This window comes from Semicossyphus pulcher, unplaced genomic scaffold (assembly GCF_022749685.1).
Source record: "Semicossyphus pulcher isolate SPU_LCO1_2020_fin unplaced genomic scaffold, fSemPul1.0.p SCAF_7, whole genome shotgun sequence".
Taxonomy (NCBI): Eukaryota; Metazoa; Chordata; class Actinopteri; order Labriformes; family Labridae; genus Semicossyphus; species Semicossyphus pulcher.
Window position 1 is genome coordinate 9,313,889 of NW_027211748.1, and position 19,234 is coordinate 9,333,122.

General features: G+C 44.5%; 1 protein-coding gene across 1 annotated transcript in view; it reads right to left on the reverse strand.

Moving 5' to 3' along the window:
- Nucleotides 1-10,136: 10,136 nt before the first annotated feature.
- The window catches only part of LOC138611975 (potassium/sodium hyperpolarization-activated cyclic nucleotide-gated channel 2-like), a 31,135-nt gene continuing 22,037 nt past the window's right edge, over nucleotides 10,137-19,234 (reverse strand). Inside the window, exons 5-8 of the mRNA XM_069685255.1 lie at nucleotides 12,261-12,407; nucleotides 11,815-12,055; nucleotides 11,556-11,720; nucleotides 10,137-11,086 (exon numbers count right to left, since the gene is read on the reverse strand). Of these exons, the coding sequence (XP_069541356.1) occupies nucleotides 10,137-11,086; nucleotides 11,556-11,720; nucleotides 11,815-12,055; nucleotides 12,261-12,407 (1,503 nt within the window). The remainder of the gene's footprint in view (nucleotides 11,087-11,555; nucleotides 11,721-11,814; nucleotides 12,056-12,260; nucleotides 12,408-19,234) is intronic.

Genomic DNA, 19,234 nt, shown 5'->3' on the forward strand with positions numbered 1-19,234 from the left:
CTCCCTTCCTTATAGTTTTTAATGCCTGCAATGAATATATATCAGAACCTGTAATTTTTCTGTTGGTTTGTCTCTCAGGGTGTCAAAATGAGAGCTGTACACTAAGTACATGAACGTCTTTCAGCTCAAGCTTCACCAAACACAATCATGCATGATAGAAAAAGACGCACATTCGAGATCTGTGACATAAAGTAACGTATATCAGGTTGAGCCTCCGAAATCATTCAGGTAGCAAACTTGGTTAGCCAGCAAGTTAGCCAAAAAGTAGATCCCCATGCAGCTTTATGATGTCTCTTTAATGAATGCACCTCTATGTAGTTTTCTTCTACGACCGTTTCCATTTACATTCAGTGATTTTCACCAAAATACATAGTGTGTCGTACATTTTTGCTGCTTTGAAATCTTGCATGAAGGAAAAAAGGGGATGTACGAGCTGAGAAAATGAAGAGAGGCTTCTGTCTACTTGTTGCAAGTCTTCCTCTTCCCTCCTGGTGCATTGCATCTTACGTAGCAATGACACGTTACTGCCACCTGTAGATCAGTGGAACAATGCGTCCCAATTAGGCAGGAACCATTGACTGAATACAAAGATGGACGACACATCTTCACCTCCTCTCCTTGTACAAAAGTGAAGCGAGTGCTGCCATCTTGCGCTGGTGGCGTCATCTGGCGCTGGAGGCTGCTCAGTAGAGATCTGCTGGTGGAGCCGCAGTATTAATGTCCCGCCTCTACTGCTACCCAGAACACATAACAGAGCTGTCAATCATGGTGTTGGAGCCCTTTGTTAATTAAGTAATAAAAACTAAACTTCTCAGAAAAATTAACACTTGGACGTAAATCAGAATAATAATGAAAAAAATGTATTTGTTGTGTATTTTGATGTTATAGTTTGACTCATGTCCCATCTGTTAACATGGAGGAGGCGGGCTTTATGACATATACTGCAGCCAGTCAGCAGGGGGCGATAGAGATTCTTGGCTTCACTTTTAGGGAGCTGTCGTGTCGTCCATCTATAGTCTATGGCAGGAACTCGCTCCACAAGTGTTCAAAAGCTCAAGGTAGATTTAAATTCCACTTTTTGCATATATATGATCAACAACACAAAGCAGTGTGGTAAGTTTAGTGTGGGCTGCTCTGAACGTCTGATTGGTTTCGTTAAAGCTTTGCAGAGAGGGGCTCACTCGGATGGTGAAATTTTAGTCTTTTACTCTGTGTGTGTGTGTGTGTGTGTGTGTGCTCTGATGAATGGCCACAGTGTCACTGAGAGTACAGACCTTGACAGAGCAGAACAGATGAGATGATTCAGAAGCCAAAGCATTGTCCGGGCTCTCATCACTTCAGCTGGCGGCCCAGAGCAAATATTATCGGAGGAAGTGGATGATGGAGGGAAATTATTGAGCGGACGCCTTCGTTTCCTGGTGCAATCACAGCTGAAAGACCCGAGGAGATTCAATGTTTTGCTAACAAAGTAAAGTACTCTATTCTTAGAAAAGAGGTGATAATATCTGGTGGACTGTTTTCCTTATATTTCTACTTTAATCTTACTTCCTGTTCTCTATATTGCGAGGATAGATCATTGCTTTTCTCTCTCCTTTTTCCCCACTTCACCCTCTATATGTCTGTCCTGTTCTTTGGGCCAGGGGCTGCACAGACGTTTCTGGGGCGTCGGTAATAGGAGTGTTTAGCAGAGCAGATGTATGGAGCGCTGCTTGGGCCAGCTGCTCCCAGAGAGCCCAGCAGACACCTTTCTGCTCCTGCTCGCTTTTACCTTTTCCTTTCTATAGAAAGAAAACATGAACACAGAAGCCTTTTAGAAGTTTAACCAAGAAGGAACAGATGCTGGATTATCGTTTTATTTTGAAAAACTGTGTTCAGGGACTGACAGGAAGTAAAGAGTTCATAATTTATACAAAACATTGCATGTACAGGCTGCATACTTTAGGCAGGCTGCGCCCTTGTTACTGCTGGTGCCCTCTTCCTCCTCTTCTTCCTCCCTCTGTCCCCAAAGACACTCATTACATAACGTGTTGATGTAAGCAGCATATAACACATGATAAGACGTATTGTGTTTGAATTAACCTCAACATCAATGGTATGTGACTTTAAAATGTTTGAAATATATTTTCAGATGCATGCAGTAAAGTTTATAACAAAGTGCCGATTAGAAAGTGCTGCACGGTGGTGCAGTGGTTAGTACTTTACCTCACAGCTAAAAGGTTCCTGGTTCGATACCCGCGGTTCGGATGTTGGGGGCCTTTCTGTGTGGAGTTTGCATGTTGACTCCGGCTTCCTCACACAGTCCAAGGACATGCTCGTTAGGTTAATAGGTGTCTCTAAAATTGACTGTAGGTGTGAATGTGAGCGTGAAAGGTTGTCTGTCTCTGTGTGTCAGCCCTGTGATTGACCGGCGATCACTCCAGGGTTTACCCCACGTCTCGCCCAATGACAGCTGAGATAGGCTCCAGCCTCCCTGCAGCCCTGAACAGGATAAGTTGTATTGCTCAGTGGTTCCCAACCTTTTTTCCTCTCAGCAGCCCCTGCTTGTATCTAAGACAGGCTGAGCCCCCCTAGCCCGCACACACGTACACCAAAAAAAGGAAGTGATTCATTCCAAATCTTTATTAACACCAATCAGTTCACACAGGTGTGGCCTACAAAGCAGCTTCTACATTTGAATGAGGATCAAAAATATATATATTTTAATAATTGAACAGACTTTTGATTATCAAGTGAGTGCTTTTTTAATGATTTTATTTAACGTGTGCAAATCTAATCTTGACAATCTCAGTGCAGACAAAGCCTCTCGCACCCCTAGCGATCTTTGGCGCCCCCCTAAGGGTTGGGAACCACTGATATAGCTGATGGATGGATAGATGAGAAAGAATCATAAAAAATGTTAAAAACAACAGAGCACGGCCTCATTTTTTATAGTTGTCTGTAAGTTTTTATTCGGTTGTTTGTTTCCAAGATGTAAGAAATCATTTCAACTATTTAAAACAACAACGACAGAGTCAGAATCAAATGTAATGGGTAAAAAAATATATGCAATCAGCTGTTAACTATAAACGGTAGTGGTTTTACTTTAGCTTAGATGCTAACCAAAGTGAGGGAAAATAATTCTCTTTGCCATCCTCTCTTTTCTTTTATGTGTGCAGCGATGGCAGAACGAACAGTTTGATTCACCTGTTTTATAGGCCGTGTGTCCTTGAGTGAAGACTGCGCTGCATTGATCCGAGATAAAAAATATCTTTTTACGTCTACAGAAGGAATAAACATAGTAAAACAAAGACAGGAGGTCAAACACATTGATATGAGTCACTTTGTCTCGTATAAATAAGAGGACATAGATTGTAGTAGAGCATGTGACCTCTCCCTCCTGTCACTAACTGTGTGTGTTTCTCTTGATCGTTTCAGCTTGACGCACTTCTCACTTCCTCCACGGCCCACTGTCCAGCAACTGTGATGTGACTGAGGCTGCCTGCGGCTGTGGAATGATTTACTGTACTGTCTCTCTCTCTCTCTCTCTCTCTCTCCGTCTCTCTGTGTCTTGCTCACTGACTCATTCATGGAGCTCGGACCAAATGCTAATCCTGGCATTCAGATTGGAGCTGCGTTCTCTAGATGCTCCCCAGTGCACAGAGACATGGCCGAAGCAGCTTGAGCAGAGGGCAGAAGGGTGAATGTTTGTGCCTGTGTGTCCTCTTTTCATTCACACACATACTTAGTTTTCAGTGCACATCCGCGAGAACACCTGCAAATGTTGCACCAATATCAAACTGCACCAGCTGTAGCTTCAGGTTTTTGCAGGGAAGAACCCCGGGGAGCCACGACGCTTAAGCTCCTAAAAACGGACAAAATAGGAAGTTTCCAGTCAAGGTGCAGAGCGAGGAAAAACTGGAGGGAGATTGATGGGACGGGACGAGGAGACCAGAAAGCAGCTAAATAAGCAAATTGCCCTCTGGAGGTAAACAGCCGGGGGGTAGTGCAGGAGATGCTGATATGATTAATTGAAGTAGGACAGCCAGGGACACAGCAGAGGACCGGCACTGCAGAGGGAAGCAGGTAGAGGACGATCCTCGGCCATATACAGGATGAAACTATATACTCACACTACATATAGCTTCACAACTTGGTGTAGTAGCTGCCTGCAGCCACTATCAGTACATTGCTTCCTCATTGAATTACAATGAAATGGAGAGAGAGAGTGTGTGTGTGTGTGTGTGTCAATAGAGCTGAAGAGAGAGAGGACATTAAGTCACGTCAAGGTAAAACTGTACGCGCACTGCGGATGGCCTCACCCACATTTGTAGCAGCCGCATCAGGATGTGAGGGGGCAACATGAAGTGTGTGTCCAAACCTCACCTTGCATGTAATTTTAATCTGTCTATCTCAGTGTGCCATGCATAATCACTGAGGATCCAGACAGCAGCGCGCGTGTGTGTGAGAGTGTGTGTGCGGGGAAAAGGAAATAGACGGAGAGAGAGAGAACGGGTGGGTGCTGCTCTCAGGCTGCCAGAGGAGTGTGTCCTTGGACTGCCCTCATCTCTGACGCACACACCCACCCACCCTTTCACACACACACACACACATGCATGCACACACTACTGCTACTGGTTCATTTACTCTCTCTCTCTCTGTATAAGACAAATACAAAATTGGGGCTTGCATGTGCACGCGCTCTTACGTACAGGAATAAATACACTGTGTTCTGCTGTGTGCATACGACACGCACACACACACACACACACACACACACACACACACACACACGGTGGAAAGCTCTTAGACTGAGCTCAGACATCTCATCAGGGATGCAGCAGAGCCCCCGTCTGCAGAGAGAGAGAGATCTCATCTAATGTGGGGTAGAACAAGGGTGGAGGGGTTGTTGGCTGATTTACAAGGTTGACGTGTGTGTTTGTGTTTGTTTGCAGCTACATTGTAACCCCAAGAGCCACATTAAATGTGTCACACACACACACACACACACACACACACACACACACACTGCAACCAGCGATGAATAAAAAGTCCACACACAGATGTAAGTATGCCAATGCGCTCATCTTTTTATTGCACAACAATGTATCGTCTTTTTACGAACGCTTAAACGACATTGCCACTGACTGACAGACCAGCTTATTGAGAGAGACCAGGGTGTGGCTCTGTGTTCTCGGCCAGCAGAGGTGGTGGACAGGACAGCCTTTTGGACGCAGGCGCAAATCAGGACCCCGGCGCCCTCGCCAGCCAGCTGTGCATCGCAGTCTGAAAGGACTGGACGGCGACAAATATCACCAGCAATATCCCAACTACCCCCCTGTGATCCTTTGAGATCGATTTGGAAGTGCGGCGGCTCGGGCTCGGAGCTGATTTGTTCCTGGACTGTAGACATCAACTTAGACAGAGCTGGAGTTCTGAAGTACTTTTAGTTAAGAGCAGAAGCCGAGCACAGCCTGAGATGGTTGCAGATTGGCCTCAGAGAGAGAAAGAGAGAGAGAGGACACGTGCTGTGTCAGATATCTGTGCTGTTGTCTACATGGTGCTGGTAAAGTGTGTCTGGATGCCCACACCGAGCTGCTCGTGCATGCTGTGGATGCTACTAAAGTCTAGGGATGTGCTAGAGTCGTTTCTAGGAGCATTACAGTGCCGGGTTTCTTTTCAGAACGAGTGGAGTTGCGACGGTGTAACGCTTTCCAGCTTGTGCTGGCGTCTCTCTCAGCTTCACGTTGGGTTTCAAACCCCCTAAATGGCGTCGTATTCTCAAGTGGGACCAACATTATAGAAGGAAAGGCACAGGAACACACGCACACACACACAAACAAACTCAAGCACACGATACACAGAGTCCTGAAGCAGAGAGAAGGCTTAGGTAAGCTAAGCAGGCTACAGTAGCTACGACACAAAGGTTTAACTGTAAGACTAAATAAAATCATTGTACAGTAGTTGGTACATGACAGTGTCTAGATTTGAAGGTCCCACTAAGAATCGTACACAGAACTCTGCTTAGAGGAGAAAAATACAAGCATGCACTCTGCTGTTGGCTGTCAAGGTAACTCAACCGGGGGTCGAGCTCGTGACTGCTGCGGCTCGTGAGCCAAACTCGGCCTCGGAGAGATCTTTTTTTTTTTATAATGGCAAACACCAGATAAGTGTGCAACCAGCATCGACAATGTGGTTTGAGAGAGATTTTCCAGCATGTGCACCACCTTTTTGTGTTCTTGTATTGATATTGTGCAGGCGTCTCCACCGTCTTATTTTCTTTTGGCTCTGTGCAGCAGGCAGGTCATCTAAGCTAACGTCTAGACTGCCGATATCCACCAGAAGCCTGTCAGAGCTCACCCTCTCACTGTAGAAAATGTTTCTGATACAGCAGGTTGTGGACAAACACGACAATGTGCCCCACATCTCTGTGTATACCGTATGTACAGAACATGAAAGTACAGAGTACAGCGCGCATGGTGTTGGAAGGCTCAAACCAACAAAAATGTGCAATTTTGTGTTTCCCAAATCAGGGAAAATTATATATACTGACATTGTCATTTTAATTCAGCAATACTAGTCTTCATCTAATGTTTTTTTTTTCTTTTTTACATATATTGCAAGTTGAAAATAAAAACACATATTTGCATTTTTACAGGCACATACATACCACAAAAATAGACTATGTGGAAACTAGATATACTAGGCACAAGGTATATACAGTCCATGTGCATGGGGCACATTGCAAAAACAACAGAACGGAACATACCGATAAATCAAAGACACTGTTACAAACAAAAATAATACCCTGATTTGCTAACATATCAACACCAAGGCATTCAGTACCCTTTAATATCTGGTACAGCAAGAATGAGAGGTTTGAAACTTAGAAACCCTCAATAATTGTCAGTCAGTGTCAAACATGTATGAGGGATTTCTATCCCACTTCACAGCGAGGTCCAGAAGAAGAACCATTAAACAATCGCACTTTGAACCCCCCCGTCATCAGGCGGATACGGCGCGACATCACGCGCGCCTCGACAGCGGCCGGAGGCCGGCTGACTGAACACGCTCGTGACACGGACACTAAACAGATAACTGACGGAAGCGCGTGCGATGTTGGCGCCGCGTCGGCCTCGTGGCGGAGGGTTTGAACAGAGTGGTACTGATCAAAGTCTGGGATGTCGTCCTTTGAGTGGGAGTGAGTTACGCTTTACAGTTTCTTACTAGATGCAATGAAATAGAGACGGTGCCTGATATTGCCTGAAACTTTCCATTAGCTCTTCAACTCTCCGTCCGTCTTGCTCTCACTGACTGTGGACTCATTCAAATAATATCAGCACAGTCCTGATAGCAGCTTAATAGGGCAAACTCTGGTATTAGCACAAAGGAACAGGGAAGAGGACCAATTGATTGCACTGGAACAGTATCGAAGCACACAACAGCTATTGACTCAAATGGACTCGGTTCATTCACAATCGCATTTTGGCATGTACCTTTCCCAGTGGAAAAAAAAGAAACACAAAGTGTTGCTAATGGAGCGGGCTGTAGCATCATGACCCAACAGAGAACGAGGTTTAGTGCATGTTACTGATCAGAAACCAGGAAGTGGAAATGTGGCAGCTCTACACAAACAATGAGCCAGGGGTTACAAGCCGTATAATGAAGCCCTTGGATAAAAACAATCACCTACACCTTGTTTCAAGAAGCTCTCGGGAAGAGTGATAAAAGCAAACGGCAGCGAGTTACGTTAATAACAATCTAGGATGCTCCTTGTTTTTTCTCAGCCAATCAAAATTCAAGGGGAATCTTTCAGCATGGTTAAATCAACAGGTTGATTATGGGGGGGATGGACGAGCCTACAGAAATCAATGGAAAGCCACGCTGCGGCGATCAATACATCTCTCTGGAAAGGTAGCAAACCTGAGTGAAATGTCCATCGCATCGATTTTACAGTTTGGCTCCGGATCGATTCTCCGAGCTGACAAAGTTGGACGCGGTGTTTATTTAACACATTGAATCAGCTGCCTATTTTCTATCCCGATTGGATTCACTTTCCGTCCTTACTTTTTAACCAGATAACAGGAGAAGTACTGCAGCCGTTTTAGCAGAATAGAGCATCGATTTTCATTTTGATTACAAGGTCGGAGTGCAACAGAAGGTGCTTAGCTGAAAGTCCTCAGCGCTCGCTTTGGACCCGAGGAGTTCAAAGCGGTTGCGACTCGCTCTCGTTCACGCCCGAATCAATCAATTACTAGAAACAAAAAAAAGTTTCCTCTTATGTTGGGGGGGTAAGGGAAAGCATACAGGTTAAATACAGCAACGTTCTACCCAGAGAAGCATCATCAAACCTAAAAAGATCGCACAGACACTCAGCAACACATACAGCAACGCCCACAACCCCCTTGCATCATAAAAGCCTCTTTAAACCTCCGTCCCTTTATTTACATGGCAGTTTATATCTGATTAGCTGTCTTCCTTCTCGTATGGCATACATTCAGCAAGAGAAGGCCTTTAGGTTCAGCAGGATCAGAATATTTTGGACAAATATAACCAAAGCCTCAACCCAATCCAAAAAATTTGAACAGTAGGATCTAAACGTTGAGACATTCATGGGGGCTTTGGGTGATGCGGGGCACACAGAGACTTTGATATGGAGCAGAGTTTTTACAAGTGAGGCGTTTTTACCCCATGTTGCCCAGCCCAAACCCCCCATTCAGCTTGCAATTTAACATCTCCGAATGGGCTTTAAAGTGACGTTTTTTGAGGATCTGACTTGCTGAACTCAAAGCGTGGATTCCTCCTGTGACTCTGAACCGGTTTGCTTCTGTTTTACTACGAAAAATGACACGGCACGTCCTCTCAGTCCCTCCAACATTTTTGGTTAAGGTAACAACATGGTCACTGGATTACAATACCTCAAGTGAAGCCACAATAGCTGCTGGATTCTTTAAGGTTTCACATTGAAAAGAAAACAAAAGGAAAAAGTTCACTTTCCTGTACAGCATATGTATAGATATTTATATTCATATATATTTATATATAGGCGGGGTAGAGTATTGCAGAATTATATTGCATGTGTTAATCAATAAACCTAGACGAAAAACAAGCAAGTATACAGTATGGGTTGTTCACAAATGTTTCCTTGCCATAAAGCTCAGATTATTTAACCACCTTTGCCTTCAGGGTTACAATCAGAACGCCGAGCGGACGTCTGACCGCCTCCGAGGTGTTTCATGAAAACAGGTCAGAGCCGACGTCAGCATGTCAAACCGATCACGCTTGACAAAGCAGTGAAGAGAGTGTGTGAGTCCATTCTCTGAAAATAGAACCGAAACGTACCGACAAACTCACGCACACGAACTTACACCCACATGTACACATACACACAAACCAAATATATGGCTTCTAACGTTGAATCAAGGCAGTTAAATAAATGGCATTTTCTTCTATGTTTCTTTTTTAGTTGATACAGACACAACCAGACTTTGTGTTCGAGCTCAACTTTGGTTTGGGTAGATACAATGAATATAATATCCCTCCGTACTTTTTTCATCAACTATTTACACATCGATGTAAGATCGACCAGCGGTCTAAAACACTATTTCACTACTAGTTTAAACAATATGAAGAGCAATGTGTTCTTTTGCTACGACAGCTTATACGGAAAAAAAATTACACTCAAAACACTTTTTGAACGCTTAAAATGTCATTGTCATTTGACCTCAAGTCCCTGATTTTCATTTTAAGTCCAGCTCCTGCTAGATTGCATTGCATGGATTCTACACAGTATGCAATAGTTACATTAATCGTACTTTTCTTCATATCTTTACAGTAAAGACAGCGATATACAGTAGGTGTTTGGAAGCAGAGTGTAAGGGGTGATACTAAGACTAAAGGTGCTGGCACAGTAGACTACACCAGTTCCACCTTAAGTTATACTAGTTTAATTGTATAGACTCCTCCTAGCCAAAGTGTCTCAAAGCTTTGAGTTGCTCTTTTCCTTCTGCTGACTCCAGCACACAGTGCATCCAGGTCCAATGACGTGTGGCGCTGGCGGTAGCTGATTGGTCATTTAGCAGGCTGACAGATCAGCTGGACTGACCTAAAACAAACAGATTCTCCTACAAAAAAGGCCTCTTTCCTGAACTCTACCAGGGTCACAAGTTGGAAGACAGCCGGGATCTGGCAGAGTCTAGCTCTGGAAGGCTGACAATTGAATCTTTCTTGGGAGCTCCAGAGTCTGGAGGTCCTGATCCAGCAGCTGCTGCTACTGCCCCCATCCCAGCAGGTCCACCGGGAGGGGGTGTGGAGGCAAAGGCCACCCTCTGCTGAGCTCCTGCCGACCTCCCCACCCCCGACGGCCCCGGCAGGCTGTGGTGAGGCGGCTGAGGGGGGCCGATGGAGTTGTTGGAGGTGCGGGTGGATGGCGGAGGGCTGGGGGCTGCAGAGGCAGCTTGTGGTGGTCCCTCCTGGGGGAGTGAAGGCTGGGAGGCAGACAGGGCCCGGGTATCCTGGCTCAGGCTGCCTGTATGAAGGGAGTGGGTGCTCTTGTGTGAGGCCGGCCTCTGCTGGGTCTGTGTGGGGCTGGGTGCATGGTGCTGTACTAGGGACAACTGGGAACCAGAGGGTCCTGCGCTCGCCATGTACTGGAAAGTCCGTCCTGAAGCAGCGAGCGGGCTTTGGACGGGCGGGCTGGAGATCGCAGATCCAAACGCCCCTCCGAACGCCTGAGGGGGCTGAGACTGAAGAGGAGACATGGAGACCGGGCTGGACATGTTCTGCATCACCTGGAACCTTCGCACCATTCGAGGAGATTGCAGAGTCCCCGGACCCACCAGAGGACTCGCCATCTGAGGACAGAAGCTCATGGCCACGGCCTGCTGGAGAGTGGCGATCGCAGAGCCTGACTGAGACTGGCCGGGAGGAGCAAAAATACCACCGATGGATGGGGTCATAGACATGGCCCGCGGCCGCTGCAGGTCCACCAGCTTCACCATCTCACGGTCGTACTTGACGATCTCCTGGATCATCTCGTTCTCCTGGTTGTTGAAGACGCCCGAGTTGAGGTCATGCTGAACCTTGTGCATCAGGATGGAGTTCTTTTTACCTGCAGAGAGAGGAAAATGTTACGATTATCAAAGAGTTTCAGACAGAGATGAAAAGGGACAGGACGGAGAGGACAAAGAACAAATAGATGGAAACGAGAGGATTTGGAAGAGGAGAACAATATGAGTTAGATATAGCATGTGATGTCCTTCACACCAGGTACATCCTCTCGCAGAACAAGCCCTGAGGAAAATGGATGTGTCACCCTGTACTCTCATCTACTGTTACAGTGTCCCGTGTCGTTATGAGGGAACAGCTCAGCTCATTTTACTGCCTGATTCAACATTAATATTCTGGAAACATTTACAAAGCAAAATATTATTTCGTTTTCTGTACATAAAGCGCTTTATTTGCTTATTTTTGGAGCTGTATGCAGAGACATATTGTTGCCTCCAATAATGCTATACAAATCTTACATGCTTTTGTCCTGTCAGTCTTTAATTTTCTTTAAGTTTGTTCCTGTTTTTTACCTATGCGGTCCAGCCGGTCAATGGCCACTGTTTCAAAGGCTCGTCTCATCATGGGATATTCTTCCAGCACCTCATTGAAGTGGTCGACAGACAGCGAGTAGAGTCGACAGTAAGTCTCTGCTCGCACGCTGGCTGTTCGCCGACCTCTCGTCAATAAACAGATCTCTGAAACAAGGAGAGAGGAAGCGTAAGATCTTTTAAAAAGATACTCAAAATAGCATCAATGGAAAAAAAAAACATGCTTCAAACCGCATCCTACCTCCAAAATAAGAGCCGTCAGAAAGTTTCATCGCCAGAGTGCCCTTAGTGATGACGCTGCAGACTCCGTGCTGGATGAAGTACATCTTCTTCCCGATGGTTCCCTCCCTTATGATGTAATCATGCGGCTGGAAAACCTCAAAGCGCAGCTTGGTCAACATGGCCGTCACAAAGTTGGGCTCTGCGTTGGCGAACAGCGGCATGGACGCCACCAGCTTACGACAGTTGAAGTTTACAATTTCCTAAAAAAAAGAGAAATACACCTTAATTTTGCATATGAGGTACAACTACAAAATAAAAGCTTAAATCAGGGACTGTTTCATTGTTTCTTTTCTCACATGTGAATCATTTTAAGTATCTCAAAACCAAAAATAAAAGGACATCTTCAATCTTAAGTTATCACTTATATGTTGTCATTGCGTGTCTTTTTGAACATGCATGTCTTACCTCTCTGAGGGGCTCGCTGAGTTCTCCCAGAATGCTCTCCTCATCAAACATCTTGCCCTGGTATCTGTGCTCATAATAGTCATGGATTTTCTGTCGGAAGTCGGCAGGCAGCTTGTGGAAGGACATGTACTGCTCCACTTGTTTGTACTAAGAGAGAGGTGGACAGAGAGAGATGATGGTCTGTTAATGCAGTGCGTATGATAATGAGAGCATCCGTTTCATCTGTAATGTGTAATTGTGGTGCCACTGTTGAAAGGTTGGCCAGGCGATTATCTTTATGTCACCTATTGTCATAAAAATACCATAAAAAGACCAAAAACATCAACGAACTGATGGAACAAAAATGTGCCTGCTTAATCAGATCCGTACACGGTCATCTGTACCATGAAGCTCCATATAATCAAAATACATTAAAAACACATCAAAGAGCCACACTGTTACACCAGCTCCTTTATTATGATGAAAATAGGCCCTGCTGTTTGTTTCATGTCAATCACACGTACAACATCCTGCAGATGTTAAAGAACTGGATGTGTATACCTCCGCAGCTAAAAATAGTCCCAGACTAATACACACTCCTCCTGTTTGAGTAATATTGGATCAATAATGCAGTCCCCAACTGATTTAGGTTATTATTTGGTCTTTTATGAATATGAAATTATACCTGTGTGGCCAAGACTAACATGAAGGATCAATGAATGAGTTTGGCCTTAGAGCTGAAGACGGGGTATATAACAGAGTTGGTTTTAACATTTCATGGAATTTGTTGACAGTGACAAAGACATTTAGAGCTTTATCCATTAAATACAAAGAATAAAACAAGACAAAGTCACCCACCAACCTTGAAAACATTGAATACTTATGATGCAGTTGAAGCAAGTGTTTTAAAGTATAAGGGATCTGATCATGTGTGTTTTCATCCATATCTTTACACACATTTACAACAAGCAAGATTGCAAGTTGGAGTTATCTGATGTCTGAAGCCGCCTCAAAAGCACATCAAAAAACATTTCTGTTGTGATATTCAGTAAGCAGTAACACATCTGTTTTTATGACTACACTGATACCTACACGGAGCTGCCTGTGTAATGCCACAGCCCAGCAATAAATGCCACCTTCATGAAGGTCATAATGCTCAGTTTATAGTCAAACTGGTTAGCAGGTGCTGATGCTTCAGCCCTTGTGGAGACTGTAGTTTGTGGTACTGTTGAATTTTGTCGCACTCTCAGAGGGGATTCAATCTTTTTTCCCGTGGACTAAATATCATAAAACACATCTCAGTTTAACAATTCAATTCAGCTCCACAAACTGCAACCCCTGATCAATGAGAATAAACACGATATCTTTCCGAGGATGAATCAACAGCGTTTCTTTCACCTGTATTTCTTCCAGTGAGTCAACAAACAGAAAACATCTCGAGCACACGCCCTTCAGCTGTCAGCTGAAATGAACACACTCGCCCTTGGATCAATGCAGCCTACAAGTTAATCAATGCCAGATCAATGGAATGTAAAGGGTCCGACACGGGAATGACACAAACAATCAGCTTCTATTGTTGAGATATGCTAATCACAATCCATCCACGGTGACCGATGAGAGGCCGACGGGCCGGGCCGCAGAGAGGGGGGAGAGGTAGATAAACAGAAGAGACAGGAAACAGTTTGGAAAAAGATTTCTGTTTAAAGTTTGCTGTCAGACCGTCTGCACTTCAACCCAGCTCTAATGCAAAGCTGTATAAGACGCACAGCTCAGGCCTGCACCTATGAACCTGTCTGAAACACCCCTGAGAGGCGGTGCGACAGCCCAGCAGGCCGGCACATACCGTGGACTCACTTCACGGTTAAGGAAGTCATCGTCCACACACCGTCTCTATCCCAAAATCTGTCAGCTGGCATCAAGTGACGTCTCCTGACGCTGTGTTCAGCAGGTCTGCTTTGAAGTAGCAAGACCACCTCACAGCTGGATCGTCCCAGGTCACTGCCGCTTCAGACTATATTGCGTATAGTGTCCGGTCAGAGGCCCGGAGCGAACCAGTGACGTCCACCTGCTCCCAGTCTGTAACAAGCTCTGGGCCCTCAACAGCAACAAGATAAAAAGATGAAATTGGAAATTGTTTGTTCTCTGATACAGACGGAACGGCTCCCTGTTTCCTAAAGAGAGACACACTTGGCAAACAAAGACTCGTAGTCGCACATTATTGAATACTTGTGTACACAGGGAGAATCCTGCTGTACAGGGCAATAATACAGCAGTACACTTACTCACATCTGAGCTAAAGACCATCCTACATACTGTGCCTGTTCTTATTCACAAGGTATCAAAAAACACAAGGCCTGCAATCATACACTCATTAGGCTTTTAACAAACTGTCCCTGCTGCAATAAAGGATGCTTAGGGAAACGGCTGTAAGAGACGGAGTAGAAAGACAAACACAATCTGCTCTGGTTGGTGCTCAAGTTGGATGGACGGGCCGAACAACTCTGGACCTTCACCCTGGAGAACAGGCTTCAAGTCCCGTACGTCAATGAGATGCAAACAGGATGTGACAAAGGTATTTGAGGACCTGGGATGAGAACGCGTGGATATATCCTTTCAAAGTGTTATTCCAGCTGATGTTCTCTTCGTACCTGAAGCACCACATCCACATCATGAGCGCTGTGTAGGAATTGTAGCATTTCAAACACACGGTCCTTCAATCATAGGGGCGGAAAAAAACAAGTCAAAAGAAACTTTTCTTCTCAATGGCTGGCTGGACTCTGTGACCCGTAGACATCAGCAGACGCTTGGCATCTTCGCTGGTGTTTCTCTGCCAGGTTTGTACTTCAGCTTTTTTCAGTTCTTGCTTGTCTCTGGCTGTTTTTCAGTACAGTCTGGTCTAAATACAAACTCAGCTGGATCCTGGTGCAATACTCTAAAAAAAGGGGACTGTGGGCTGTAGGTCCAACATTGTTCCCCCATAATGGATGTGAAGACCAACAAATACCCGAAGCCCTTTAACACTGGTCCGCCCAAATCAAATCACATTCACTGTTTTGAATCATTTGAGCTTTCGATAAATTCAGACAAAAAAATCGAATATCTTGCTGCATACGATTTCCTGTTTCACCGCCTGACTCTCCATCAGGGTCAGATTTTGTCCATTACTTTAGTTTAGGATTAAAAACCTGCAACTAACATACTCTCTTCTTTTGTGTTGTAATAAAATGTTAGCATGCTAACATGTTAAGCTAAAGCTGCGTTTCCACCAAACAGCCGGGACTGTTTGTTCCAGGAGCTTTTTTTAGGGATTAAAAGATTCCTTCAGCTCATTGTTGTCTTCATTTCCCCCAAGCACTAAAGACCCACAAAAATTAAAGGACATGTGAAAGAGCAACACTTCAAGGCCCTAAAGTCCCTGTACTTTGGGAAAGTACCACCCCCAGAGCATGACGGGAACGGTGGAACGCACTGAGTACCTCTAAAAGTCCCAAACTCCTTACACATGTAACTGAGGTCAGGCGTTTAGTTTGTGAGATAGTGAGTTTAAGGAGCACAAAACACTTTAATAGGAGAAACTGGAGGCATCATGCTGACTTCATAGAGTTCTTTGAAACACATTGTATCATGTGCACGCTGTTGTGTTGTTGTTGTTTTCTTTGTTTATGGCTGCAGCATGGGTGATTAGCCCCAGCCTAATTTCCCACCTGTGGGACAATAAAGTTTATCTTGATCTTGACATAGCTATTTAAAAAAAATAGAAAGGCCCTAACTCCAGTATGTAATTGTGTTTGTGACATTGTCATGTAAACAGATAAGGACAGTGAAGAAAGTTAGAAAAAACCCAAGAACATATAAAAATCTGTGCAAATATTCATTTGTCATTAAGCCATTAATTTTGCTAGGAACTATAGGCAAGTCCCTCAGGAACCTCTGCAGAAATGCAGACTAATAGAAAGGGCGCAATTTAGTGCGCATCAGAACTCTTTTGCACTTCACCATTGAGTTCTGAGGCCTCACACACCAACCGCTCAAAGTGTGTGAGTCCGTGAGTGTGGAGATTGGGATTGGGCCGGCATTTAAAAGAATATTCTGGATTACAGAGCCTATACAGTGAAAAATAATAATAATCTTCTGAAATGCATGTAGGCTTAATGCTACGTCACCAGAGACGCACCAAAGACTGAATCTGCAGAAGGGTCATTAGTATGATCTCTCACTGAAAAGGAGATGTGTTGTCACTCTGCCAAGAAAAAGAAGTGCGTGTTTCAGACTGATCACGTCACCCTGACTGCTCCTTTCTGCCACATAACATAAGCATAGATAATCCAAACATGCAACATTTGAATAATTCAGATATCTACGTAAGGAAAAGTCTCCTGTTGGGTGGCAGCTGCACAGCTCCTCTGAAGGAGTTACACAACAACACAGTCTCACCTGCATGAGTGACTCTGCTTCCTGACATCTGCAGATGGAGAGCGGCCTGCAGAAATGACCCTGTGTCACAACACTTTACCCGACGTGCCAGAGCTAACGCTGCAGCTGGCGTGCCTCTCATACAATAGAAGTGCTGATTGTGGACAAAGTGGAGGTGTGAGGTACACTGACAGCGGGGGGAAAACCTTACACACGAAGGTGACGTGAAACTCATGCTAGGGGATAGTGACTCGGCTAAGTGTGAATGAATGAGGCGGCAAAAGCATATCTGATTGGACTTAGATGGTGGCCTTTAATGACGTGACTTTGAGAGCCATGTCACAGTGTGCGGTATCGATCATTAACGCGTCAACCTGAAATCTCTCCAGTGTCACAGAGGAGAGGGAGCACAAAAAAGTGAAAGTCTGGAGGGACATTGGCCCAAATTTCAATTTAAACAACAGATTTGAGAACTGATTAGCTACCAGCAAACAAGAGCTAATGTTAGCATTGTGTGTAACGTAGAGTTACACGACACAATAGGAAGGCGAAAATTTCTAGCAAACAACATTTTAGCTAGCTAGTTCCTAGCTAACTAGCTAGAAATGAAATGAAGCAAGCCATCAATAAAATCAAAGCAGAATTGTGGGATTTAAATTTGTGTTGTTTCTTACAGCAGTGTTCATTTTTCAGCTGTTTTAGATTTAGTCCTAGTCTTCAGACGAAAATGTTTTAGTAGTTTTAGTCAACGACAACTCAGAACATTTTAGTCCAGTTTTAGTCAATAAAAAGTCATCACATTTAAGTCTTTACTTTCAGTCAAAACGTTTTCTCTCTTGAGAAAATATCACCCCACCGCCAGTCTCCCTCTTCTCGTTTGCTTCACGTAAAAAAATAAAGACTTTACATTTCAGCAGATCATCCAAACAGTAAAAAAAGAGGTTGAGGACACAGAATTCTAAAGATTACTTTTCATCTTTGTTTCTCATTTACAGTCTGACTGAAGCAGACAGACGATAATCGCTCCCTTTTGTGTGGAAAAAGCGCCAAATGACGAGTAAAACGCCCCTTTTTCTGTGAGTGCGCTCAGAGCCTGAAGCAGAACGCCGGAGTTAACAGAGAAAGTTCACAACCACCTTCATGAGACCTGATATCTCTGACCGGGTTACCCAGTTACAGGAATGAATTGCTTGTATTTTGACAAACAAATTAGACACACATGTACGAATATCCGACAGTCCACCACTAACATTTTAGTCCCGTCTCGTCTCGATAACGAAAACACAAAACATAATCCTTAACCAAATTAACACTGATCTACAGATTACAAATTGTGAGATGCTAGTTAAGGCTATGTTAGCAAGGAATGTACTTCCTAGCTAAGGCAATGCTAGCAAGGAATGTACTTCCTAGCTATCGCAATGCTAGCAAGAAATGTACTTCCTAGCTAAGGCAATGCTAGCAAGGAATGTACTTCCTAGCTATCGCAATGTTAGCAAGAAAGTGGTTGAATGCGAACAATAGCTGTGGTCTGACGGTAGCTAATGCGTTATGTATGGTTTAATGTCGTTAATAGCCTTAAATATGGCCGGAAGCCGCTCCTGATTTTCACTTTACAAAGTATTTTCAGTTGCTCATTAATTGAGAAGCAGTTTAATATTAACAATGGTCAGATACTCTTCATTTATATGACTTACAACACAGCAGTACAACATCATGTGTGTCAGAGGAAAATGGCCGCCATGTGAGTATATCGATCATGAATGGAGAGCTTCGTCTTTGACCCAACATGGCAACCCACTTATTTATCATCCCCATCTCTGTCTCCTCTTCCTCTCTGTTACCTTTCCTTCACCTTCATTTCCTCTCCCCCTGCTCATTCATCCCACAACCTCTCTCCATTGGAAATTGTAATTCAGGTTCGTCCCAAACGGCCATGAGGATGTATAATTCATTCACTTAATTCGCTGCAAAATCGCCTCATTATATTATGAAGCACATTCACCAAAGCGAGGAGAATCAGATAGTGGTGTGTCAGAGCTTGTCTTGTCTGTCTTCAATTGGTGGATGTGTACACAGGGAGGAACAACACACCGTGGGGTCTCACATAGTACAAAGTCTCATTAAATGAAATGAGGCTTCTAAGGCAACACTGAAGATCCCATAATTCAGTCAAAGGGAGGGACGACCAAAGCGGACTGGCTGATAAGGGATTGTAGTTAATATCATTTGGCTCAACGACAGGGACACTGTTTTTGTTGTAGACGTTGGCGCGGGAATCTCTTTGGCCACTATCTCTGCTAAGTCAGCCTGGTTGTGGATAATTGGAGCGATCAGTGACAAGCAGACTGGCTAATAGAAGACAGATCATTGTTGTTGATGGTGGCAGCGGGATGAAGGGAGAGAGGAGGAGGAGGAGAGGGAGAAGGTAGAAAACAATCTTGTTTCCTGTCCTGTGCTACATCACGTCAGAGAGCTCAGACTGCTGTCTGCGCCGCGTCCTGCTGACTGGGATTATTCTCTACGTCTACACGAGAGGAGCTGATTCAACGTAAAACCTCCTGTGGGGCCGTTAAGAGCTG